The sequence below is a fragment of the Macaca nemestrina genome, chromosome 4 (assembly GCF_043159975.1).
Source record: "Macaca nemestrina isolate mMacNem1 chromosome 4, mMacNem.hap1, whole genome shotgun sequence".
In the NCBI taxonomy this organism is placed as follows: Eukaryota; Metazoa; Chordata; class Mammalia; order Primates; family Cercopithecidae; genus Macaca; species Macaca nemestrina.
In genome coordinates this window covers 9,468,895-9,496,004 of record NC_092128.1, presented here as the reverse complement: position 1 = coordinate 9,496,004, position 27,110 = coordinate 9,468,895, and the positions used below count along the sequence as shown (strand labels likewise).

General features: G+C 47.4%; 1 protein-coding gene across 5 annotated transcripts; it reads right to left on the bottom strand.

Moving 5' to 3' along the window:
- Nucleotides 1-803: 803 nt before the first annotated feature.
- On the bottom strand, nt 804-26,861 carry LOC105474862 (zinc finger protein 746). 5 transcript variants are annotated; one of them, XM_011729691.3, is made up of 7 exons: nt 26,198-26,861; nt 22,903-23,202; nt 22,688-22,814; nt 21,561-21,674; nt 5,215-5,406; nt 4,596-4,721; nt 804-3,481 (listed from the first exon to the last, which is right to left on the bottom strand). In XM_011729691.3, the coding sequence occupies exons 1-7, from the start codon at nt 26,219-26,221 to the stop codon at nt 2,388-2,390; spliced, it is 1,977 nt and encodes a 658-aa protein (XP_011727993.2). In that variant the 5' UTR covers nt 26,222-26,861; the 3' UTR covers nt 804-2,387. The 5 variants fall into 5 exon arrangements, with proteins under 5 accessions (XP_011727993.2, XP_011727996.2, XP_011727997.2 ...); XM_011729694.3 differs by having other exon boundaries at nt 22,688-22,769; XM_011729695.3 differs by having other exon boundaries at nt 804-3,478; nt 22,688-22,769.
- Nucleotides 26,862-27,110: the final 249 nt, after the last annotated feature.

Genomic DNA, 27,110 nt, shown 5'->3' with positions numbered 1-27,110 from the left:
GCTGATGGGAATATGGGTGCTAGCCTGGCTCAACTGCCATTGGCTAGACTTTGCTCTAAGACCTGGATTACAACTACAGGCATCACGATCCTTTCTTCACCTCATGCCCAGCCAAGAAAAGATGCAAGAGGCCAGGCGTGGTGGCTCACGTCTGTAATCCCAGCACTTTGGGAGGCCAAGGTGGGCAGATCACCTGAGATCGTGAATTTGAGGCCAGGCTGGCCAACATAGTGAAACCCCGTCTCTACGAAAAACACAAAAATCAGCCAGGTGTGGTGGCTGGCGCCTGTAATCCCAGCTACTTGGGAGGCTGAAGCAGGAGAATCACTTGAACTCAGGAGGCGGAGGTTGCAGTGAGCCGGGATTACACCACTAGACTCCAGCCTGGGCAACAGAGCGAGACTCTGCCTCAAAACAAAACAAAACCCCAAAAACATGCAAGAAGAAAGCATCCAACATCCATTTATCTTGGATACTGTGCAATTTTTCTCCCAGACTTTCCTATCTTCATGTATGTCATCTCCAATCATACACAATGTAATGACATAAACTATGTTTATATCCTGTTGGAAAGTGATTTGATGTGTTTTGATTCTCTCTCTAAATGTCAGTTTCTCTTCACAGAGTCAAATCTCTCTGGAATCTTCCATTCCTAGTTCTCAAGGTCAGTCACCTGTCTGGGTCCAGGTGACCAAGCCCAGAAGGAGGGCATTATGAAAGCTGACCGGAGAGCCCCTTGGAGGGCATGTTTGGGGGCATCAGTGACAAAGACACATGCCTAGGAACGGAACCCAACAAACCGCCTTGGTGCTGGTTAGGTTTTATTTTAACAGGATGTTTTCTCTTATTTTTCAAAATATGTTATATCAATATTAGAAGTGTAAACAGGTACAAAATATACAGTACATAGAAACAATTTTCTTAACTAGTCTACTGCCTAATAAAAGTATGCATGAGGGGGCTGAATGAATGGGCGCTGCCAGGTCCCTCCCTCTGCAGGGGAGACAAGAGGACCAGTGGCTGCTTCAACAAAACAGGAATGGATATTTGTGTGGTAGGAACAGCACTGTGGTCAAATTAAGAAATCTGGGCCCACCTTTATGATGTTAGATGCTGGAATGAACAAGCCACTTGGCCCCCATACCCAGTCTCATGAGCTGGGCCCTCCAAGTGCCCCCAACAGGTCTGAGAGTGCACATGCTAAGGAGACTAGGGCACAGGGGAGGTGGCTGCTACAAGCAGAAGTTCCTTCGAGGCCTGGTGACTGGACTCTTGTCGGTGTGGGACAAATATTTTAAGAGGGAAAACCTGGAAATCTCTGCTTTCCCACAATGATGTTCCAGTAGGATGAGACGTCTCGCCTGTGGCTCTTCCCCACTCATGGCACACCATGTGTACTCACAGTGAGAGGCCGAGGTGTGTCCCCTCTGAGCGGTTTGCACCTCTAAAAAGAAATCCCTGTCCTGCTGCTTCCCAAGGTCACAGTAATGATCAAATGAGATGCATTTTGAAAATGAGAAACCACCATACAAAGTGAACAGGAGACAGAAGCATCTCACGGAGTGGGAGGCAGCCCTAGGTGGGGGTGGGCGGCCAGGCTTTGCTCCTGGGGTGGTGCAGCTCCCCAGTTTCAGCTTCTCCATCTCTCCAGACCTAATGCTGTGATTTCTGACAACTCGTCCTTATGAGGCCGAGGAGTCACACACTAGGAGACACCACCAGGTGCCCTTGGGACAGGTACTGCAGATGGCCTGAAATAGAGAAAATTGGGGCCAGCACTTTTGGGGGACCTTTTCAGGAGAGGCAAGCTGGGAAATGCAACCGCTATTCCTGGAGGGGTCCTTCCTGCTGCGCTGAGGTGTGCTCCAAGGGACCCAATGGCCCTCACTGCCCAAGGGCTTGGTGCTCTGGGCTCACTCAGCCCACCTGGGCAGAGCAGGGGCGCCCACGAGACCCCATCCCCAGGAGTCAGTGGGCCAGGGGTCCCCAATTGCTAACCTTCCAACACACTATCAGACTCAGTGACATAGTGACAGAAATGCAAGCCCTGAAAACCAAAAGTACCTACAAAATTCAAATGGCCCTATTACTATTTTCCAGCTTTTTCCTCAAGAATTAAAAAAAAAAAAAAAAAAAAAAAAACAGGTTTCCAATTAAATTACTTAAAATTCTACAGCGCTCCCATCTTCACAGAGAATTCTACTTGGTTTCGAGGTGGCCGCTGTCCTGGTGGATAGTTTCTCCTTCTCCAGTGATCATCAGTTCAGCAACTTGGACATTTGGGTTCTCCCCGTCCCGCGTCTGCCTGAAGCTTCCACGCCGCCCTGCTGCCTGCACACGGGGCTTTTTACACGTGCGGCCAGCCGGGGTCACGGGGCTGGTGGTGCTCACATGTCCCCGCCATCGGTGGGTCCTAGGACGCTGAGGCCACAAGTCCAGTCGGTCACAAGGTCTGTGGAGGCCAAAGGTCCTTTGGAGGCGGGGCTCTTGAACGGGTCGGGTGGTGCGGGCGGCGTCGGGAGTGGCTGGCCTCGGGCCGGGGTCTTGGCGCCCGCCGCATGGTTGCGCTGGTGCTTGCGGAGGTGGTCCTTGCGGATGAAGCTCTTGCCGCAGACCGTGCAGGTGAAGGGCCGCACGCCCGTGTGCGTTCGGTAGTGGTCGATGAGCTTGGAGCGTTCGGTGAAGCGCTTCTCACACTCGGTGCAGGGGAAGGGACGCTCGCCCGTGTGCAGCATGCGGTGGCGGATGAGGTGCGCAGGGCGCGTGAAGCAGCGGCCGCACTCCCCACACCGCAGGGCGCTGCCATCCCGTGCGCTGCCCCCACCGCTGCCGCCGCCCCCGCCGCCGCCGCCGCCGCCACTGCCAGTGCCAGGGGCCGACCCGTCGGGCACCCCGCAGCTGCGCTGGTGCGCGCTCAGGCTGACCTGCAGCTGGAAGCTCTTCCCACACGTGGCACAGGTGAAGGGCCGGCCCCCGGGGGGCGCCGCGGGGTGCTTCTTCAGCCCTGGCTTGTGGCCAAAGCCTTTGGTCCGGCCAGGGTATTTACAGGGTTCGTTGAAGGGCCTCGGGGCCTGGCTGGGGTCCAAGACGGCCTCTCCGTTATCTGAGGAGTAAGGAAGCCCCTCCGGCCCCGTCCTCGGGTTCAGGCCCACTGGCGGTTTACACCGGAAATTCCAGCCCCACCGGACCCCCCCGAAGAGCCAGTCCCCAGGAGGGGTGTCCTCCTGGGCCACAGCAGGGCTGAGCTCACTCATGTCCCTCTCAGGCCGGGCGGGCTCTCGCAGCCCCAGCACAGGGTCCTGGCTGGGGAAGGAGCTGCCCTGGCTTTCCCAGGCTCCTTCCTGGGCAGGACTAGGGAAAAACCGCGTGGCTTGGCCTGGTCCAAACAGGGTCCCGTGAGCCTCTAGGTCAGTAGGATGTACAGGTGTGGCCACCACCTCCTCTTCCTGGACTTCTGTTTTTATTACAATTTTTACATCTGCTGAGAAAGACAAAAAGACAGATACTGACCTGTCCCTCACCTGCTGAGCGAGCCACGATCTGCCACCATCACTGCTCAGCAGCTGCTTGGCCACACGAACTCCACCAAGGCCCTCGTGGCTGAGCCCAGAGGGCAGCTCAGCAGAGCAGCCTGGTGGTTGTGAGGCGGCCTCCCACCGGAGGACACCAGTGTTCTGGCACCTTCACCACAGGAAAAGCCACCAGCATATCTGCTCCCCAGGTTCCATTTTTCAGTGTGGTTGTTAAGGCGAAGCATGAATTGATCCTCAGAAAGGAATTCGGACTGCTGCAGGTACTGTGCCCCACCGCAGTGCAGGGAATGGAGGTTCAGACAGCCCCGCCACACAGCAGCTGTGGGCTGCAGGCAGTTCCTAACCCACAGCTCATCTGTGAATGCCCACTTCACAGGTGTGAGGATTAAACCAGATGACATGTCTGAAAGTGCCTTAGTGAGCTATTTGACATGCAGCAGCATTCAATAAATGGACCCACTAGCTAATGATAAAAATATTACTGAATGTGTTTGATTTTATGTAAGTGTACTTGAACTTCACATTCTGAGGTTTCACATCAGGGATCTTGGCTATTAGCACGTGTTCTGGGTGCTAAAATATGACGTTATTAAAGTAACAGGTGACTGGGCTTTACAACAGAAGTAAACAGAAAGCTAACAGATAAATTTGGTGGCAGTTCTTCTGAAATCGGCTTTCAGACACCTGTCTTTGGTAGTACCAATATCTAAGAAGTGGTTTCAGTTCAGTTTTGTTTTCTTCCATGCCAGAGAGAAGCCACAGTTGCTTAAGCCTGGGGAGGAGGTATATCCTTCAATCGATCAGCTTATTAGAATACACCACTTAACACCATATGAAAAAGCAACAGACTGAAACATGGATGTCCTCAAGAAGGGCTGCGGACGCCTATGATTTGGGAAGGAGATAAAGAACAGAATGTGCAAAGGGTCATAAGAGTGCAGACACCCTAATGTCTATTGGCTGGAAGGTCAGAGCAGTTCACCAATGAAAATGAGACGCCTGGATGGAGGTACTCCCCACAGGCAAGCATGGCCCTTCCCTTCCTCCTGTTGCCACCCGTACCTTCTGTGGAGGCTGCTGTGTTGAGCTTCAGGGTCCCGTCCGAGCATGCTGAAGAGGGATGGTGGGGAGGGAGATCCGCCTGCCAGGAGGTAGGTGGGATGGTGGTGGAAAAGTTGGAATGGACACCTGTGATAAGGGGAGAACAGAGCCTGTGGGTTAGGGGAGGGATGGGGAGGACAGAAGACTGCTGGGGAGGAGAGCAGGCTAAGCTCTGAGGTCCTCCCCACTGGGGGCTTTTCTGAGTGATCCCGGTTCTTTTGTCCCCCACTCTGAGGCACTGGGAAGCTCAGACATCATCGCTGTGTTTCACACGGGCCCGTCTTGAATAGAGGCAGCCAGTGACTTCAATGCCCAAAGATGGGGCAAGAGGAGCGGCTGCACGGTTATGGAGGGGCCACTGGAACAGGGCCAGAGAGATGCCCAGGAACAGCATCTGCGACCTGAGAGAGGCTCGAGACAAGTCCTTCAGTACAGTCCCACCTTAAAATGGGAAAATTTCTAAAGTTGTCAGGTCGGAAGTGTTGAGGGCCCACAGCTCCCCCATGCTGCCATGAGCCCTCCCCTGTCCCTCCTGTGATCCCTGAAACTCATTCCTTATGTCCCTGTCTCAGCCACTTACCAGAGGTGGCGTCCGTGGAGATGTCTGCTGCGCCGGAATCCAACTGGCTGAGGCCCCAGGGCTCCTCCCCGATATCTGGCTGCCCGGCTGCCCATGCCTCCACGCCCAGGGCCTGCTGCTCCTGGAGCTGGAGCTCACCCTCTTGCTTGATCTGCATCAAGAGGTCTGGGGCAGGAACTGGGGGCCCCGAGCCTAGGAAGGGGAGTGAGTGTGAGGATACAGCATCACGGCCCCAAGAGGTCTGGGGCGGACACGCACCTAGCTGGAGAGGTAGACACAGGGGCCTTCAAGGGTCCAACAGCAAAAGAGCCTGGTGGGAAGGCAGGCAGCAGCAAACAGGATGGGGGCCTAGGGCAGAGCCTGAGGTCACATGGTATTGGGAATGCAGGTAGGACAGGAAAGGGTGAGGTGGGGGAGGGGAAGAATACACAAGCACATTCTCAGGGCTAGGCTGCCAGTCCAGGGGGAGACTGAGTTGCCCTGGGAATGGCCTGCCCTCACTTGAAACACAGAAATCCTGGACAAAAGTGAACCCCAAGTCCCCCCCAAAACCTTACCCCCCTCATATATTTAAGTGAGTGCAAAAGAAAAGATCCCAGAGGTAAGAATGACAGAGAACACACAAAGTCCAATCAAGAGTTACAGTGGAAGGCAAGAGACCTAGAGTTATTGGAATAGGATACAGGCCTTAGGGGCTGGGCTTTCATGTCCATGTGAGGCTGGGAGTGTGGCCGAGCCACCTGCCTGAAGCCAGGAGCCATAGGCTGTGGCCTGTCTGTGAGATGGGGACTAGGAAAACTCCATCTGCCTGTGGGAGCCACCAGGAAGCAGCCTACTTGTCCAGGGCTATGTGTGGGAAAGAAACCCATAAAAACTTGGAATCCCATGTCCACACAGAATTCACACTACCCACATGGGCAGACACCATAAACTGAGAAATTCACAGAAAAACTGGCTGACAGCCATGGCAACTTAGGAGGCCCCAGCATGGGCAAATGCAGATCTGCCTCCGAGGGGCACCCACACAATGCAGTCCACAGGGGGCTCCTCAGGGAAAACTAAAACCAGAAGAAAAACTAAAACTTACAAAACAGAAGAGGTGCCAAATGGCCATGATAGTCATGGCAGAGTTCACTCCCAAGAACTACAGAAAAAAAGGAGAGGCTGAATGATACAGTAACCTAAGTATGTCTAAGATCATCAAAGAGATAAAGAACAGAATCTTTAAGGCAAGAACTGTAAATTATTTTGAAAAAGGTAGATTTGAAAAAGAACTCAACATTCTACAAATGACAGAGGCAGTTATGGAAATGAAAAACTCAAATGGATGGCTCTGGCTCAACAACAACAGACTGAACACAGCTAGAGAGAATATTAATGACTTGGGAGAGAGATCCAGGGAAATAATCCAGAGTACAACATTGAGAGATAAAGAATGACAAATACGAAAAAGTTAAGAGACATGGAGGATAGAATGAGAAATTCCAACACATGCTGGTAGAAATCCCAGAAGAAGAGAATGGAGAAATGAGTAATGGCAATAGGTAAAGAAATAATGGTTGAGAAATTTCCAAAACTGACGGCATTGGGTAAGTCCACAGTTTGAAGAACAGACCAATTCCCAAGTAGGTAATAAAACAAACAAACCTAGACAACATTCATGTGAAATGGAACCATAGGAAAGACAAAGAGAAAAATCTTAAAAGGTACCCAAGAGACAATAACAACATTCAGACTAAGAGTAGATTTTCTTCAGCAACTAGGATATCAGAAGATCATGGAATATCTTCAAATGTTGAGAGAAAACATCTGTCAACTCACTTTATGAGGCTAAGACAATTTTTGTTGCACAAACTAGAGGGGTTGTATATGAACAAATTTAAAAAATAATCTCATATATGAACAGATATGCAAAGATTCTAAATGAAAGAATTACAAATCAAACCCAGCAATATATTTTCAAAAAAGAAAAAGACATAATATATTATGAACACATTGGGTTTATTCTGAGAGCTCAAGGATAATACTAGAAAATATAATGAACAAAGTTAAGATTAATAGCAAAAACAATAATCATCTCAACAGATGTAAAAACAACATTTAGCTCTTCTATTTTTGACATATGGCTGGCTAGATGTGCAAAGAAACAGAAATTCCTCCCAATGCGGAATATCTAAAATTGCTGAGTAGGCTGGGTACAGTGGCTCATGTCTGTAATCTCAGCACTCTGGGAGGCTGAGGTGGGAGGAGCTCTTGAGCCCAGGAGTTTGAGGCTGCAGTGAGCCATGTTTGCGCCACTACACTTCAGGCTGGGTGACAGGGTGAGACCCTGTCTCAAATAAACAAACAAAAAAAGCCAGCCTAGGCAACATAGAAGACCCTGTCTCCACAGAGGGGAAAAAAAAAAGTTTTTTAAAAAAAGTTAGCCAGGCATGGTGGCATCCCCTGTGGTCCCAGCTACTCAGGAGGGCCACTGTGGTCCAAAAACTTCCAGGTCAAGACTGTAACTTGAAGTGGTCTTAAGTCTGCACTGGCATCAGATGACCAGCCAAGGAACACATACACATTCTCAGGAGGAAAGCATTTTAAACACAGCTTTCAAATAATCAATGAGATTATTTACAGAAGTAAAAAAGGGGAGTGAAAGTATGAGGAAACAAGACTATCGGCCGGGCGCGGTGGCTCACGCCTGTAATCCCAGCACTTTGGGAGGCCGAGGCGGGCGGATCACAAGGTCAGGAGATCGAGACCACGGTGAAACCCCGTCTCTACTAAAAATACAAAAAATTAGCCGGGCGCGGTGGCGGGCGCCTGTAGTCCCAGCTACTCAGGAGGCTGAGGCAGGAGAATGGCGTAAACCCAGGAGGCGGAGCTTGCAGTGAGCCGAGATCACGCCACTGCACTCCAGCCTGGGCGACAGAGCGAGACTCCGTCTCAAAAAAACAAAACAAAACAAAACAACAACAACAACAAAAAAAAACAAGACTATCAAAACTGACCAAATTTTGAAAAAGAATCAAATGTAACTTTAGAGTGGTAACAAAAATAACTGAATTTTTGTTTTTTGAGATGGAGTCTCGCGCTGTTGCCCAGGCTGAAGTGCAGTGGCACAATCTTGGTTCACTGCAACCTCTGTCTCCCAGGTTCAAGCAATTCTCCTACCTCAGCCTCCCCGGTAGTGCTGGGAGTGCAAGTGCACGCCTCCGGGCCCGGCTAGTTTTTTTGTATTTTAGTAGAGATGGAGTTTCACTGTGTTGCAGGCTGGTCTCGAACTCCTGAGCTCTGGCAATCTGCCAGCCTCGGCCTCCCCAAATGCTACGATTACAGGCGTGAGCTACTGTGCCTGGCCAATAACAAAATTTTAAAATCCAATGTGTAGGTTAAACAACAGAATGGAAATGACTGGTGAATAGTGAACTAACTAGAAGATAGAACAAATTATTCCAACCTTGGCCAGGCACGGTGGCTCACACCTGTAATCCCAGCACTATGGGAGGCCAAGGAGGGCGGATCACCAGGTCAGGAGATCGAGGCTAACATGGTGAAACTCCGTCTCTACTAAAAATACAAAAAATTAGCCAGATGTGGTGGCGGGTGCCTGTATCCCAGCCTACTCGGGAGGCTGAGGCAGGAGAATGGAGTGAACCCGGGAGGTGGAGGTTGCAGTGAGCCGAGTCGCACCACTGCACTGCAGCCTGGGCAACAGAGCAAGACTCCATCTCAAAAAAAAAAAAAAAAAAAGGCCAGGCGCGGTGGCTCAAGCCTGTAATCCCAGCACTTTGGGAGGCCAAGACGGGTGGATCACGAGGTCAGGAGATCGAGACCATCCTGTCTAATATGGTGAAACCCCCGTCTCTACTAAAAAATACAAAAAACTAGCCGGGCGAGGTGGCGGACACCTGTAGTCCCAGCTACTCGGGAGGCTGAGGCAGGAGAATGGCGTGAACCCGGGAGGCGGAGCTTGCAGTGAGCTGAGATCTGGCCACTGCACTCCAGCCTGAGCGACAGAGCGAGACTCCGTCTCAAAAAAAAAAAAAAAAAAAAAAGAAATTTCAACCTCAACATAGAGACTGAGCTGAAAATATAAAGAGGGGTTCGAAGTTATAAAGGATAATATGAAAAAGCTCCAGAATAAAAGGTTAGAGAGAAAGGGGGCAAGGCAAAATTCAAAGAGGGAAGATAACACATTTTCCCAAATCGGTGAAACATTTTAGTGATTACAGCAGGATAAAAGAAAATAAACCCACATCTAGACACATTGTAGTAAAACTGCAGATCACCCAAGACAGAGACCTAAAAGCAGAGAAAGAAAAAATGCAGATCATCCACAAAGGAATCCTGATTAGACTGATGGCAGATTCTCAATAGCAACAACAAAAGCCAGAAAAAAGGGGCAAATTATCTTCAAAAGCTAAGAGAAAATAACACTCAAGCTAAAATTATGTCTTTCCACTACAGTTGTCCCTTGGTGTCAGTGGGGGATTGGTTCTAGGGCACACCATGGATACCAAAATCCACAGTGCTCAAATCTCTTATATAAACTGGTGTAGTATTTGCATATAACCCACACACATCCTCCTGTATACTTTAAATCACCTCTAGATTACTTATAATACCTAATACGGCATAAATGCTATGTAGATAGTTGTTACTCTGTATTGTTCAGAGAATAATGACAAGAAAAAAGTCTGTATATGTTTAGTAGACACCTTTTTTCCTGAATATTTCAAATGTGCAGTTACTTGAATCCACAAATTTGGAACACATAAAATACAGAGGACTCACTGTATAGGGATGGAATAAAGATATTTTCACACATATAAATATATATAAACTCATATACACACACAAAGTGAGGATTCATTACCATCAGACCCACAAAAAATAACTTTTAAAGGAAGAAAAAATTTCTAAAGACTCCTCTATAACAATAGAAATAGAATACATTAACTGTCAAATTAATTAAAAATAACAAAAGTTTGAAAAGGAAAAAACCTAAATGAATAATTCCCAAAGGAGGGGCAGGAAAAATACAGAAAAGGCAGAACTAAAGATTAACAGCACAGTTTAAGATGGTAGAAAATAATCCAAATAAACTAATAACCATAATCAATGTAAATGGTCTAGACCAGAGCTAAGAAGAAAAAATAATGTGAACCACATATCTAATTTTAAGTATTCTGGTAGTCATGTTAAAAAAGTAAGAACAGGTGAAATACATTTTAACAGTATATTTTATTTAGCCCAATATATTGAAAATGTTATTTCAAAATCAATATAAAATGATTTATATTATTTTATACATGCATGTTTTGTACACATGGCTTGTTTTTGTACATGGTTTTTGAAATGTGGTATTTTATCCTTACAGCACATTTCAAGTGCTCATGTGGATAGTGGTTACTGTTTGAATATTTAACAGGTAAAGGTAAAGATTATCAGACTAAAACCAAACAAATCCCCCAGCTATCTGCTGTTTTCAAGAGACATACCTAAACAGAAGGACACAGAAAGCAATGTAAAAGAATGAAAGATGTACTAAGCCAGAACAATGTAAAGAAATGATTTATCTATACCATATCACATGAAATAAACATTAAAAGTAAAAATATTCATAGAAATAAAAAGCATTACTCCATAATAGTAAACTAACCAGGAAGATAAAATAATTCTCAAGTTTTTTTTTTTTTTTGAGATGGAGTCTTCCTGTCACACTGGCTGGAGTGTAATGGTGCAATCTCGGCTCACTACAACCTCTACTTCCCAGGTTAAAGCGATTCTCCTGCCTCAGCTTCCCGAGTAGCTGGGATTACAGATGTGTGCCACCATGCCTGGCTATTTTTTGTATCTTTAGTAGAGACGGGGTTTCACCATGTTGGCCAGGCTGGCCTCAAACTCCTGACCTCAGGTGATCCACCCGTCTCAGCCTCCCAAAGCGCGCCTACCCAATAACTCTAATTTTTTAAGCTTATAATATAGCTTCAAAATAATAAAGCAAAACTGATAAAACTCTAGGGAGAAATGAGCAAATCCATTTTTGCAGTGGGGGATTTTGATGTATCTCTCTGTAATTGATAAATCTAGCTAACTAAAGGTTACATAAAATTTGACCAACTCTACCAGTAAACCTGATCAAAGGGACCGAAATAGATTCCAAACACAGAAAACACAAGCTTTTTAAGCTACACAGAGCATTAAGGAAAAATGAACACTTTCTAGGTCATGAAACAGACTTCAGCAAAATTTAAACAACTAGTATTTTACACACTGCATTTTCTAGCTACAACATAATTAAGTTTGAAATCAATAACTCCCATACATACTAAAAATTTTAAATATATTGCTTTCTAAATAATCTGAGTCTAAGAAAAAAATCGCAATGAAAATTAGAAGATATCTGGAACCCAATATTAATGAAAATATTGTCTATCAAAATGTATGGGCTATAGCTACAATGGTACTCAGAGGAAATGTTATAGCCTTGTATGTTTATATTAAAAAAGAAAACACGGGGGCTGGGAGCAGTGGCTCAAGCCTATAATCCCAGCACTTTGGGAGGCTGTGGCAGATCACGAGGTCAGGAGATTGAGACCATCCTGGCCAACATGGTGAAACCTCGTCTCTACTAAAAATACAAAAATTAGCTGGGTGTGGTGGCTTGTGCCTGTAGTCCCAGCTCCTCAGGAGGCTGAGGTAGGAGAATGGCTCGAACCCGGGAAGTGGAGATTGCAGTGACCCAAGATCGCGCCACTGTAAGCCTGGAGACTTAGCGAGACATCGTGTAAAAATAATAATAATAATAATAATGCGGGTCAAAAATTAATGGGTTAAACAGTCAATGCAAGACATTAGAAAATAAATAACATTTAAGAACCTTTTCAAACGTAGAAGGAGATAATACATATAAGAGTATCATAAACTAATAAAAGAGAAGACAAAGATAGAATATAGTTAGTCAAAGTTGGTTCTTTGAAGAGACTATTAAACCAATTCACCTCTAGCCAGATTATCAAGAGAATGGGAGAGACAGCACCAATAACCAATTGGAAGAATGAAAAAGGGAACATAATGATAAATGTAGCAGAGATTTAAAAGATATAGAGGATATTATGTTATTCCAAGTAATTTGAAAACTCTGGGGAAACTGACAAATTCCTAGAAAAATTTCAACCTGCCAAAACTAAAGAAGAAATAGAAAACCCGAATAGTCCTATAACTAAAATAAATTAAATCGGTAGTAAAAAATCTTCCCCACCAAGAAAACTTCGGGCTCAGGTGGCCCCACTGGTGTTTTCTACTAAACATTCAAGGAATAGATAATTCCAACATTACAAAAACTCTCTGAAATTTAAAAACAGAATGAATACATCATAGCTCATATTTTTAATACCAAAACCAGACAAAGATGGTCTGAGAAAAGAAAATTACAAGCCCATCTTTTCCATGAACAAAGATTCAAAACTTCTAAACAAAATAATTAGCATACAGCAATGTACATAAAGGATCATGACAAAGTTAGGTTTATTCCAAGACTGCAAGGTTGGTTCAACATTAGAAAGTAACATAATTTGCCTTACTAGCAAGTTAAGGAGAAAAAAAACGCATAATCATCTCAATGGATACCAAAAGAAATTATATAAAATTCAAGTCATTACTGTTAGAAACACCTAGCCAACCACAGACAAAGGAAACTTCTTTAGCCAGATAAAGGATATTTGTAAACAAAATCTTTAGCAAATATTATACTCAATGTGAAAAGTTAAAAAGTGTTCTCTTTAAAATCATGAACCAATAGGATACCTGGTATCATCATTTCTATTTAAGGATTTTCTGGGAGTTCTCAGTCAACACAATAAAACAAGAAAAAAAACCCGTAAATATTTAAAAAGAAATTATTACTCATAGATATGATTAACTTTTCAGAAAATCTGAGAATGATTAGACAATTAATAGAAAGGTTATTAGCATTAATGAAAATTTTAGTAGGGTTCCTAGATCGTTAAATAAATGAAAGACAACTATATTTTTATATATTAATACTGTGAGGTTTTTGAGAAAGCCTATCAATTACAATTTTTCTTCCTTATCAAGGGTCTTAACAAACACAGAAACAAAACAAAAAGGAAGACAGGTGAGGCTAAGCTATTTTTATTACTGATAATTCACGGCATAATTCTGCATAAAGGGCAGAGACATTGGAATGAGCTCTTGTGATGGGAGAAAAAGCATTTAGAGAGGAGTATTCTCTGCCCTCAAGTCCCCAACAGCAACAAACAGAAAATGCAATTTGGAAAAAAGATACCACCAACAAAAGTGATTTTTTTTTTAAAAGAACCTAGGAATATATCTAATAAAATATGTCCAAGACCTTAATATAAATATAAAACTTCACTGCGACATTATAGACAAACCAAATGGAGTGACTTAGGACATTCACAGATAACATGACTGAATATAGTAAAAGTGTCAATTCTCTCCAAAATGTTAATAGATGGAATGCAATTGCAACCATAACCCCAACTGGAATTTTTCATGGAACTTGATAAGGCAATTTGAGGGTTTATCTGAAAGAGCAAAGGGAAAGAAGAGCCAAAGTGTAGTGAAAAAGCAGCAGGGTCTCCACCTCAGAGCACCACAAAAGTCCATTTCTGAAGGATGAAGAACTTGAACATGAAAGATGAACTCTGAAAACCTTTAGTAGGAAATACGAGAAGGTGCACTGGTGCGCTACAGCATTGAAGAACGTAAACATTTCTTAATTGTTTAAGGCACAAAAAGGATAAACCATAAAGGAAAGACTAGTAAATCTGAGAACTTTAAAATGAAAAGCATCTGTTCTTTAAAATATACCACAAACGGAAAAGATAACAGCAACACACATAGTTGACAAAAAGATTAATATTTAGAATACGTAGAGAACACTTACAGGCCAGGCACAGTGGTTCCTGCCTGTAATCGCAGCACTTTGGGAGGCCGAGGCAGGCAGAGATCACTTAAGGTCAGGAGTTCAAGACCAGTCTGGCCAACATGGTGAAACACTGTCTCTACTAAAAATATAACAACTAGCTGGGCGTGGTGATGCCCACCTGTATTCCCAGCTACTTGGGAGGCTGAGGCAGGAGAATTACGTGAACCCAGGAGGCGGAGGTTGTAGTGAGCCAAGATTGCACCACTGCACTCTAGCCTGAGCAACAGAGCAAGACTCTATTAACAAAAAACAACTTAAAAAAATGCAGAGAAGACATAAACACACATTTCACAGAAGAGGAAGGACAAATAGCTCACAAATAGAGGATGTAATGTTCAATCTCATTAATTAGGAAAATCCAAGTTTTAAACCATAAATTTTAAACCATTTCCCTCACACCAAATGGGCAGAAATAAAAACAGCATTTCCCAGGCTGGTGAGGATAAGGTGTGATTGGAACCCCCAGGCCCTCCTGGGAATACCAGCCGGTATCCCCACCTGACATCACCTGGAAAAGTTTGAACACATGTCTCTTCTTTCCTATGGCCCAGCAGTTCCACTCCTGGATCTACACCTAGAGAAACTTTCACATATGCATAAGAATGTTCACAACAGCAAAAACAGCTAAAAAAAAAAAAAAAAAAAACCAACACGAACACCCACCAACAGTAGAAGGAAAAAATACATTGTGTTATGGTCATAAAATACAAAACTGTTAAGTGCTGAAAATCATGAAAATGAATGAGCCACAGCTCATTAACATGGATGGCTCTCAAAAACATAACAGCAAATGAGAAAACCAGGTTAAGGAAGAACATATGTGGTATGATTCCATTTATAAAAAGTTCAAAAGCAGGTAAAACCAAATGTATTACTTAGGATACATACTGAGGGAATAAAAATGTAAAGAAAGGCAAGGGACTCTATTTCTGAATTTTCAGTTTATGTACATTATAAAAGGAAGGAAGGGGTGTGATCAGGGAAGGACGGGGGTCCAGGAGGTTCAAGCTGTGGTCTCTCTCTCATGCTGGGTGTTGGGAATACGGGTTTACTACTCATCTCTAAACGTCACATGAATTTTGTTCTGTATGTATTTTGTTTGTTGTTATATATAATACACAGTAACAATGTTGTAAAACAGGGGTCCCCATGCCCCGGGGAACCTGGACTGCACAGCAGGGGGTGGGTGGAAGACGAGTAAGTGAAGCTTCATCTGTATTTACAGCCACTCTCCATTGCTGGCATTACCGACTGAGCTATGCCTCCTGTCAGATCAGTGGTGGCATTAGTCTCACAGCAGCGCAAACCCTATTGTGAACTGTGCATGCGAGGGGTCTGGGTCACACTCCCTTCTTATGAGATGGAACAGTTTCATCCCCAAACCATCCTCCTGGTCCCCCATCGGTGGAAAAATTGTCTTCCATGAAACTGGTCCCTGGTGCCAAAAAGGTTGGAGACCACTGTTTTTAAAGAAAGAAAACACAATATTTTTAAAAAGGAAAGCATCTGATACAATATAACACTTGTTTGCAATAAAAACTTTTGGGTAGCCTGGTTAGAAAGAAATGTCTTTAACAGTATTTTCAAAAGCCAAAGGCAAAAATCATACTTAAGGCTGAAACTCTAGAAATATATCTTGTCCACAGACAGGATGCCACTATCACTGCTGCTATTCAACAATGTCCTAGTCAAACTGCTAAAGAAGAAAAATAAAGTTATAAAAAGTTAAAAAGCAGACACAATCTTTGTATGATTTGTAGAGGATATAATAATCTACATAAAAAATCCAAGAGAATATAAAGAAACAAACCATTAGACATGAGAGCAAGATTTTTTTAAAATAAAAGTCAACAGCATACCTGTACACCTGCAATAACTATTAATACATGTAATAAACTGTAAAAATCCCATTTATAATGAAAAACAACTATCAGGAGAAAACTGTAAAATCTTATTCAAGCACATAGAAGGAAGCCTTCAATAAATGAGTCTTCCAGTGATGAGAAAGGCTAATGTTGTCATGAGAGCAATTCTCCAGAAATTAGACTGTAAAGTAAATGCAATTCCAATCAAATTTCCAACAGGATTTTCTTAGGAACTTGACATACAGATCCCAAAATTCGTATGAAAGAACAAAGATCCAAGAATAGCCAAGACAACTTTTTGAACAACAAGTAGAGAAGGATTAGTCTACTAGATATCAAGGTTTATTATGAAGCTAAAAGAGCAAGGTGTTGGTGCAGAGACCGACAAAGAGACCAATGACACAGAAGAAAGCACCCAGAAACAGCCTTGTGCACATGCAGAAACTGGCTCAGGACAGAATCGCATCACAAATCAGTGGAGAAAAGCTAACACATTCAGCAAACTTTGCTGGAAAATCAGACCATCGTTGTCGGAGGAAAAACTGAAACCCTTCCTTGCAAGCTACGTACATTTTAATTCTAGATAAATTAAAAACTTAAATTTGAAAAGCAAAACTTTTAAAAATTTATAAAAAAAGAGAGAATATCTTTCTGACCTTGAGTGAGGTAAGCAAGGATCTCTTACTACAGAAAAAGCACAGATCATAAAGGAAAAGACTGACATGTTTGACTCTTTCAACAGTGAAAACTTGCATACAAGAACTATAACATTAAAAGACCTACCACCGACACGGAGAAAATGTTTGTAATGCAAATAATAGACAAAGGATTCGTATCTAGAACACATACAAAGAAGCCCTGAATCAATAAGAAAATGAAGACTATCTCAACAGAAAAAGAGAAGACAATTCACTGGAGAAGCAGCCAAATAATCATATAAAAAGGGTGCACATACTCACTAACAGTAGGGAAAATACAAGTTGAAACGAGAGGCCATCTCACCCCCATCAGGTTGGCAAAAATGTAATTATGGAAACTGGGCAAAGATGTTAGGAAGCAAGTTCTAGGAGCACCTGTTGGCACTGGGTACCCTGGGGAGGGCGATACAGTAGCGGAAAAGGTGAAATCAAGCCTACGACGTGGTAAGGCCACTGCTGGATCTGTTTCCTGGAGTAGCATCCCCACAGGGGCACAAAGAAACAGGCGCAAGAACGCTCACTAGAGTATTGCTTGTGAGTGAACAATCAGAAAAAGTTTAAGTGCCAATCAGTGGACGAATGGAAAATAAATTACAATATACTTGCTTCTGGAATATTAACCATCTGTTAAAAGGAATGAACTTGATCTACATGTATCAACATGGATACGTCTGAAATACAGAATAAATGAGTGATAAATATAACAACATCTATGTAATTTTTCAGAACACAAAAAAACCATACTATATATTGTTTACAGCTACCAAAGTACACAGCAGACGTTTCAAAATGTGGATAGGAAGAATAAACACAGAAAATTCAGGACAAAGGGTTGCCCTAGGGAGGCCTGGGGGACCTAAAAAGGGATTTAAATGGTATCGGAAATACATTATTTCACACACACACACCACACACACACACGTTTTAAATTTTGAAACAGCATACATTCAGCAAATAGTTACTGAATTCCTACTCTGTACTAGGCAATATTCTAGGGTCCTAGAATGATTAAACAGATACAAATTTTTCTACTTTTGAAATTGACATTCTAATGGAGACCTGACATATGATGAATGTATAAATAGGAAACATATATATGACGTGACGCTGTGTGACACGGAAGACCCAAAGCAGGAAAGGAGGCCTGGAGTCCTGGGTGGGGAGGGGTTGCAGTACCGATGACAGGAAAGGCCTGCAGGTGGGACCTGCCTAAAGAGCACTCCCAGTAGAGGGCACTGCGAAGGCCCTGGCACAGGGCAGAGGGGACAGCAACGTGGATGGTGCAGCTGGGCAGAGTGAGAGAAAAGTGGAGGAGGTGAGCTGACGGTGCAGGTCAGATGGAAAGCCAGGACTTGGGTCCGACTTGGGTCTAAAAGGGATCACTCTGCTGGGCTGAGACGAGACTCTGGGGGATCAGAGCAGGAGGAAAGGGGATGGTGACAACCTCAGCAGGAGATAATGGACCTAGGTGGCAGAGCAGAGGGGACAAGGCCAAGTAAGAAGACAGACCTTTCAGCACCATGGAGGGCCCTGATAACCAAGGTTGGAGAGGTTTTGGTGGAAGAGGTAACAGAGTGGGAGGGAAGGGGCAGGAGACAGCAAGCGCACATGTCCCCAAGGGGCTGTGCCACAAAGGGAAGCAGAGAAGCGGGCAGGGGCTGCAGGGGTAGAGGTCAAGGCAGGATTGCTTGTGTTGCCCTTGAGAAGGTGGCATGAGGTGGGATCTGGCGCCAGATTGAAGGAGGGCTTTGGCTGGAGGGCTGACAGTTTAGCAGTCACAGGAGTGAAGGCAGAGAAGGGGGCACAGGTGCAGGCAGATGGCGTGGGGAGGGCTGTGCGAGTGGTGTGTTTCTCTTTAATTTAAAAAAAAGGGTTAAAATATAAAACTATTCTCAGTTGTGCACCATACACAAACAGATGAGCTAGGTTTGGCCCTCAGCCACAGTTTGCTGGCCCCTGGGCTAAGGAGACACAGTGTGACTGTGTTGCAGAGCACCCACTGAAGTCGCTGGTCGTGAATGTCATGTGACACCAGCAGCCAGCTTACCTGGTTCTCTGCAGTCAGGCGCAGCTGTTTGGCTGCAGGTGCAGAACACCAGTGGATTTCACAGGTGGATACAATGACCAAAACAGGGGTAAGAGCGCTGAGGCTGTGTGCAATGGGGAACCACAGTGGTGGGCATGGAGGGAAATGAGGATGAACTAGGGCAGTGAAAAGGCAGCAGGGTTGGTGGCTTGCAGGTCTTGAAGGACTGGAAATTGCTGGAATCAGGACACCAGACAGGGAATTGAAGGGACGGCAGGAGGCGGCTGGGGAGTGGTGTGCTGGAGATGGAGATGGTGGGTGTGGTGCAGTCATTGTCATCACAGTCACAGATGGCTGTGGGATGGGAGGAGGGGGCACAGGACCATCCGCATGGAGGCTGCCATGGCCAAGACTGAGGGCAGGAAGAGTGACAAGAAAAGAGGGAAGGTCTGCAGAAGCAGCAAAAAGACGAGGCCTGAGACCCAAAGGCAGGGTCTCTAGAGAGGGATTGAGGCTGGCAGAGGCACAATCTGAGGGGTCAGGACCCTGTCCCCGGTGGGCCTGGGCTTAGAGGGAGGCAGGGAAGAGGATGACAAGCACTCAGAGGGCTGCAGTCCCCTGGAGCTCAGTCCGAGCAGGGAGCACTCAGGAGCTGGTGGGTCTGCTGAGCCCTGAGTCCCACAAGGCTCAGTGGGGGGATGTACAGGAGGTGAGAAGGGGAGGTGAGGTCTCACAAGGGATGGGCAAGGCCAAATGTGGCAAGGGATGAGCTGGGAGTCCTGGCTTCTCAGACAAAGGGGAGAGAGATAAAGGCCACACAGAATCCCTGCCAACAGGCTCAAGGTGGACAGTGGAGTTTGTGTCTACTCATCTTGTCTAATGGTGGGTAGAGGCCACCATTCAGGTAGAGCTGCTGAATATCATACGATGCAGCTAGAGAGTGTTACAGGGTCTTACCAGTAACCAGCATATTTCGAGGCCCCTCTTTATTCTCGTTTAATGATGCTGTGGAAGTGAACGAAGCCTCCACACACGGTGTAAATACAACGAAACCCACCTACCCAGAACCTCCCACCCAGGCTAGGAAGCTGGACGTGCATGGGTCGTAACCCTCTTTTCCAGCCCAATAGTATGTGTTCTCAGCCGTCTTTCTGTCCTCTAGCATTCAGCACTGTCCTTGACACCTAGAAAATTCTCAAAATACATCTGTAGAACTAAACTGTCAATGTCCTGATGACGACTAGCAAAGCGCCCAGCTCGGAATATGCTTCTACCCTTAGGAAAGTGCAAATCTGACTGAGATGAGATGATGAACATGGGGGAGGCGTTTAATTTCACACAAGTGGAGCACAGGAGGGCCTCTGCGGAACACCACCTTTTTAAGTGTCAGGCGAAAGCGAAAACCAAGGCAGGTGGGACAGTCAAGGGCGGGTCTTCTGGAGGAATCAGGGGTCGAGCCTTGCAGAGATGTGGTCTCCGTGGTCAAATGACCCAGCAGGTCTTCACTTTAGGAATTTGGTTTTTCTCCTGTGTCCACCTGTCCTTCCCTTAACTTTCAAAGGTGCTGACTGGCTCCAGGGAAATCTGAGACACTGATATCTGGTAACCAGATTCACCTTAAATAAATGTGTGCTTCTAATCATACCGAACCATAAGGCTGACCAATGGGTGTATGTTCTACAACTGCTATGGGTTTAAATTAAGGTTGGTTCTTGGAGGCAAGGCTGACTCTTTGCAAAGCTTTGAATTAATTTTGTTGTCAATATACAGCTGACCTTGAACAACATGGGTTTGAACTATGCAGGCCCACTTCTAAATGGATTTTCTTCTGCCTCTGCCACGCCTGAGACAGCAAGACCAACCCCTCCTCTTCCTTCAGTCTACTCAATCTGAAGATGATGAGGATGACCTTTATGATGACTCACTTCCACTTAATGAGTAGTAAATATATATATATTTTTTTAAGACAGAGTCTTGCTCTGTTGCCCAGGCTGGAGTGCAGTGGCACAATCTCGGCTCACTGCAAGCTCCGCCTCCTGTGTTCACGCCACTCTTTCTGCCTCAGCCTCCCGAGCAGCTGGGATTATAGGCGCCCGCCACCATACCCAGCTAATTTTTTGTATATTTAGTAGAGATGGGGTTTCACCGTGTTAGCCAGGATGGTCTCGATCTCCTCACCTCGTGATTTGCCTGCCTTGGCCTCCTAAAGTGCTGGGATCACAGGTGTGAGCCACCACGCCCAGCCTATTTTCTTTTCCTTATGATCTTCCTAGAAACATTTTCTTTTCCCTAGCTTATTGTAAGTATACGCTATGTAACACATAGAACATACAGAATATGTGTTATTGACTGTTTGTATTATCAATAAGGCTTCTGGTCAATAGGAGACTATCAGCAAACTTTTTGGAGAGTCAAAAGTTATACGTAGATTTTTGGCTGCGTGGGACCGGGGGCTGTTGCCCCTGGCCCCTGCGTTGTTCAAGGGTCAACTATGCTCCTGCCTTCCCTCTCGGTGTCCTCCTCTCCCTCCCCTCATTCTGTTCCCTGCCTTTGTCTCTTCCTAAAAGATTAGGTTTGCCACCTGTTTCCCTGATAGAAAGTGTTCATTTCTGGAGCATTAGCTGAATAAGTTAGAGATTAAAATTCAACTATAAAAAACTCAGACATAAAACCTGTAAGTTTCCTGTTTCTCCTCAGCTCTCTCTGGAAAGATCACACCCTTTCTGGCCTTCCCATCTCTGTTTCCCGCACATCACCTGAGGCCTCCCTGGCCTTCTCCCAGCACTTACCTGGACTCGGGTCCACAGGAACATCTGGAATCTTGGGGCCAGGGCGGCGCCAGTGGCAGGGCTCCTTCCCTTGTTCAATCTGGGAGAGGACCTCGGGCTTGGAGATGGCGTAGTCTGAGGAAAGACAGAAGGTTAGTTTTTGCCACGTTCCAGTCAGAGCTGGGAACAGTCAGCCCGGAAAACCAACAATGGTCTAGAAACGAAATCTCTTGATTGTCACAGAGCAGGAGCTTCCAACTGCAGGCAATTTTGCTCCCCAGGGGACATTTGGCAAAGTCTGGAGACAATTCTGGTTGTCGTGCCCAGGGCTGGGGGAAAGGTGATTGACATCTGGAAGGTAGAAGCCAGGGCTGCTGCTGAACATCCTACAATACAGAGGATGGCCCCCAACACACAGAATCACCTGGTCCCAAAATGTCAACAGTGCTGGGGTGAAGAAACTGCTGCAGAGCACTCATGTTACACAGCAGTGCACTTGTGCTGACGAAACATAACCTCACATCTGCACCTGCTCCTGTCCTCTCTAATAGGCCTCGCTGCCCTCGGCTCCAGGGTCACACAGAAACCATCGGGAAGAGGAAATCAGCCCAGGAAGAAACAGTCTGGGCCCTTCCTGGGCAGGATCAAACAAGGAGAGCAGCAGTAGCCCCACAGGCTGAGGGAAGCAACGTTCTGAGGCGTGAAGACAATGTCTGCCGCAAGCAGCACCGTCTGCCCATGTTCTCCACTGACCTCGAGGCAAGTTGCCATAAGGGCCATGCATGTTTGTAGGAGAAGACTGAAAGAAAGAGTCTTTCTCTAATGTGAGTCAATTACATACTGGATCTGAGAGCAGAAGGGGCCTTCCTGCTCCAAGTCAGCAAGAACAGAAAGGTCTACACCCTGGGCCTGCGTAGGAGAGAAGCCACCGCCTTTCCCAGCCTGGCATTTTGGGAAACTCAACACAAGGAGAAGGGAGCTTTTAACTCCATCACCCAGGGCTCATCTTTCACAAAAGATAACAACTTGCAAAGTCAACAGTGTTTTTGGTGATTTACATATCACTGTCATGAAAACAACTATGTGGAAGGAGAAGTTTGAGGACTTGCAAAATCCTATTTAACAGAGAAATGAGTGTCAGGTCTTACCCAGGGAGACCAGTGTCTCGTAGTTGCCCCTCATCACATGCTTGTAGAGCTCCTTCTGCCAGTCCTCCAGCTTGCCCCACTCCTGCTCGGAGAAATACACGGCCACATCATCAAACGTCACGGGCACCTAGAACCACAAGTGTCACACTCGCTCACCCACACGCTCACGGGTTTGGCCACTTGATCTCCCCAACCCCAAGGAATCCCAGGGGTACCTTGGGGGACTCCCCCTTGCTGCCCGGGGGCAGCCGCAGGATCCAGAAGTTCCTGTTGCGCAGCAGGTTCTCCACGTTCTCCAGCCGCCTCTGCAGCAGCCCGTACTCCTGCAGCAGGGTCCCTAGCACGGCCCACTTGCCCTCTAGCTGGTTCCCGAACTCCACAGCTGTCTTCTCACAATCGGCCAGCTTCTTCTCAGCCATCCCAGTTCGACCTTCTAGGGAAAGCAGGCGAGCAGCCTGCGATTCAATCTTCCTCTCCATGGCCTGAATCGTGGCTGCCATCGTCCACGGAGAAATCTTTGAGAAACAAAAGAGAAACTGGCATCATTCATTCCACCCACTGACTTCACTGAGCCCCTCTCTCACTAATATGTGTGGACAAGTGGGGCTATCCTGTACCACATGCCAGATCTCAGGCTGGCAATCACCTGTTTGGGTATGTTAGGTCTATGTCTGGGTGGGTGCCTTTACTCCAGGCCTCTGCAGCACAATGCAGACCCTTCTCACGGTGCTTACCACCCTACACAGTAATTTCCTACCCACGCCTATACTGTGGGCTCCCTGAACATGGTATTGCATCTTTTCATACCACAGTCCTTGACACATGGCAGGTACCCAGTGCAATTTTGCTGTGTAAACAGTGACTTAGCATTGCTGGGCATTTTAGTGGAGAAATGGTAAACTGCAGATTTACTAGAGCTCAGCCTGCACCTCCCCTCATGATTACACAGGAACTGTCTACTGATGATGACCCAGCAAAAAAAACAGCTGGTTCACTGAAACGGCACAAACAAAAGTATTGCTCAATTTCTTTCTTTCTTTCTTTTTTTTTTTTTTAAAGCATCTCATGTCCTCTTTTAATAAACATAAAAATATAATGGCCAGTTCCTCTTCCCCCAGGACAGTCTCATTTTGTCACCTTCCCATCTGCCCCTCCCCCACAAGCTAAAATCCCCATGACATCAAATCTCCATCAGTCCAGAGTTTTTTGACACTGCATGAGCCATACAAGATTCTTTCTCTTTCCCAAGTCCCACCCGCTCAAGGTAAAAACGATGGCCTCCGACATTTTTGTAGCTGTACCAGGAACAGTGACATACCCTGCAGCCTGGTGAGGAAAATGGACATATGCCACAAAGTTAGACTTGTATATGGGCAGCAACCATCTTAATTAGAGATGAGGGGCTTCCCTGTCATTGGAAATGTGCACATGGTGTATCAGTGACCGACAGCTGGGAAAAGGAAGAATGGGCACATTTTGCCTTGGGTAGGGAGCTGGACTGTTTGAGACACCTACATCTGAATGTGGGACCTACAGGGCAGAGAGGCGCTCCCGGTATCGGGACCTGAGATCAACGAGGATCAACGCCTCCTTACAACATTCTGCAAAATAATTCCTCAACAAAGGTCGGTGACTATTTCCAAAATGAAAAAGTGGCTACTAGAAACCAGTGTGGATTCACTTAGAGAAAGTCACTGAGAACTAGAACGTGGATGGACACCTCAAAAAACAGAGACAAAAGGAGAGTTTGAGCAGAGGCAGAAAAAAACTTGCCTAGGACAGTGCTGAAGAGACTATTTGGAGGGAAGCAGGACGCAAACAAGGTAGGACTCTAAAGGGTCTTCAAGGCTGGGAGGTTCTGGACAAGCTGAACTGTTTCTAGGCGAAAACCCCAGTGTGGGTGGGAGTCTTGCTCTCAAGTAGTAGGTGGTCCCGCAGCACCTGGGTGGGCTGGCTTGGTTCTGGGCTTGAGTCCACCCTCCACCTAAGGCCACTGTTCCTTCCCTCACCTCTCCTTTCTCAGATCAATCCCTGTCACGTGATCCCAAAGCCAAGAGTTTACTCCAGAAGCTTCCTTTCAACTGGTCACCAGCTCCCCATCCACTGAAATCCTCCCCATCCTCCACGTGCATTATTACGGTCTTTGTGTGGCATGAAAGGGACCTCTGCATAAACTACTTTATTAAGAAAATATTAGTCTTTTACAGATGGACAACAAGGTGCACGGTTTTCTTACAATTCTGATGGGGCCAGGAAGCGCTGTGTAAGGCCCTCACATTATGTGGTGGGAGGTGGTGACTGTGCGCTGCTCACTCCAGCCCAGATTCTTACTGTCTGGTGGCTGGAATATGTGGGGCTGTCCTTAGACTCCTGCCACGGGAGCCGAAACTCTTTGCTTGAGAGGAGCTGATGGTAAGAGGAGCTGGATCCCTCACCCACTGCCCACCCGCAGGATGAAGTCCAGCCATGCAGGCCCCTTCCTAGTCTCTCTCTGCAGACTCCTTTCCCACTGCCTCAAACCAAAACCATCTTCTCCAGGCTCATGGACTCTTTTCTGTTCCTCAACACGCCCTGCACTGTCCCGTCTCTCTGCGCCTTTGCCCAGACACTCCTCCCTCCCTGAAAGCACCACGGGTCTAGCTGGGCCTGAAATCCTAGCCTTCCCTAAAATCCGGGTCAAATCACAGAGGCACAGAGCATCAGGCCAGGAGGGGTGGACAGCGGTACCAGGCGGCCCCCTGACACTCCTTCCCCGGGAGCCCACCGCAAGCTTCCACCTGGGCGCCAGCACTCACCCCTTTCTGTTTTGCACGATTATTGCCTACGTACCTGTCTGCTTGGTCCTTGAATACACGGAGCCACTGTGTGTCTTTTTTCACACTTTGCAGCTGGGTAATCCTGGGCAAGTTAACTTCTCTAGGCCCCGGGTTTTTCTTTTGTATGACAGAGATTAACACCAGTACCCACCCGACAGGCTTGCTGTGAGGACAGACTAACGCCTCAACAGGGCTTGTTCAAGTGCCTGGCTCTATATTCCCTTCCGAGCCGACCCCGGGGAGCTGCGCACGTAGTGGGTGTTGGTGTATGCGGATTCGAAGCCGGACACCTCCCAGGTGCCACCAGGCCGCTGCGGGGGAGATGGAAAGGGACCTACAGGCCGAGCGCCAGGCAGAGAAAGGAGCCGCGGGTGGGGGGGGGGGGCACCCAGAAGGAGGGGACAGCGGCTGGGGCGGGGGCAGGAAGCCCCGGAGGGCCCAAAGAACTTGGCGTGCGGCGGCCCCGGCGCGGGGACAACCGTTCCGCCAGCGCTCGGGCTCCGCTCATAGTGGGGACCCGGCCGACGGGCGCAGTAGGCCCCGGCGGACCCCGCGCCCCATTCGCGGGAGCCCCAGGCCCAGTGGTCCGGTCCGGACCCCGGAACCCCTCCCCAAGGCCTGCGGCGCCGTGTGCCGGGCCCGGGCCGCCCGGGGCCCCAGGCCGCGAGTCCGTGCGCGCGCGGGTCGCCCTTACCGGAGCCGCGACCGCCTCGGCCATGGCCCTGCGCTGTCCCGCCCGGGCCCGGAGGAAGTCGTCGCCGCCGCCGCGCGGCACCACGCAGGCCCGGCCGCCCGGTGCTCTCCGCAGGCGGCGCCTGCCTGGCCTTGCCTCTGTCGCCGCTCCTCGCTGGCTGCCCCTGCGCCGCGCCGCGCTGCCCGCAGTCGCGCCGCCTCCGTCAGCGCCCGGCCGGTCCACACTGCATCCTGGGAGCCGGCGCCGCGGCCCGGCCGACGAAGGCCCGTGAGGCTTCCTGGAGGCAGCGCGGCCGCACAGCCCCACCTGCAGCCCGAGAGGCGAACGGCAGGCGCGGCGCCCGCCTGCCCGCGGCCCCGCCCCGCCCCGCCCCGCCCAGCCCCGCCCGCGGGGCCCGACGGGAGGACCTAGCGACCCTGGCCGACCCCGCGACCCCGGCCGGACTGCGGAGCGCGGGGGGAGTCACTGCACTGGCCCCGCGGCCCAGCCCGAGAATTCGGTTACCGAAAGGGTCCCCCTCGTGGGACCCGCCTGGCCGCGCCCGCGGGCGAGCACGGGCTTCCGGGCAGGGCGGCCCCCTCGGCCCGGGAGGCCCGGCTCCCCTTACCCCGCCCCAGGGACACTTCTGCTGCCAGAGGTCCTGGGTCTGGAGGTTTGGGCTATTTGGGGGGAGACAGATGTAGCTCATGCCCATCTGTGTTTGAAATGGAATAAATACTTTCAACAGCAGGAATATAGTTCGGTAAACCCCGGTAGGCAGCCACCTAGCATTTTCTGTAATGGGTTTTTTACAGTAAATATTTTTCAATGGCATGAGCAGTGGAACGCAATAGCATCATTTAAAATTATTTCGGTGAAGGTCTTGGTAGGGACAGATGTTCATGATGTTATAAGAGAAAAAGCCTGTCCGGGA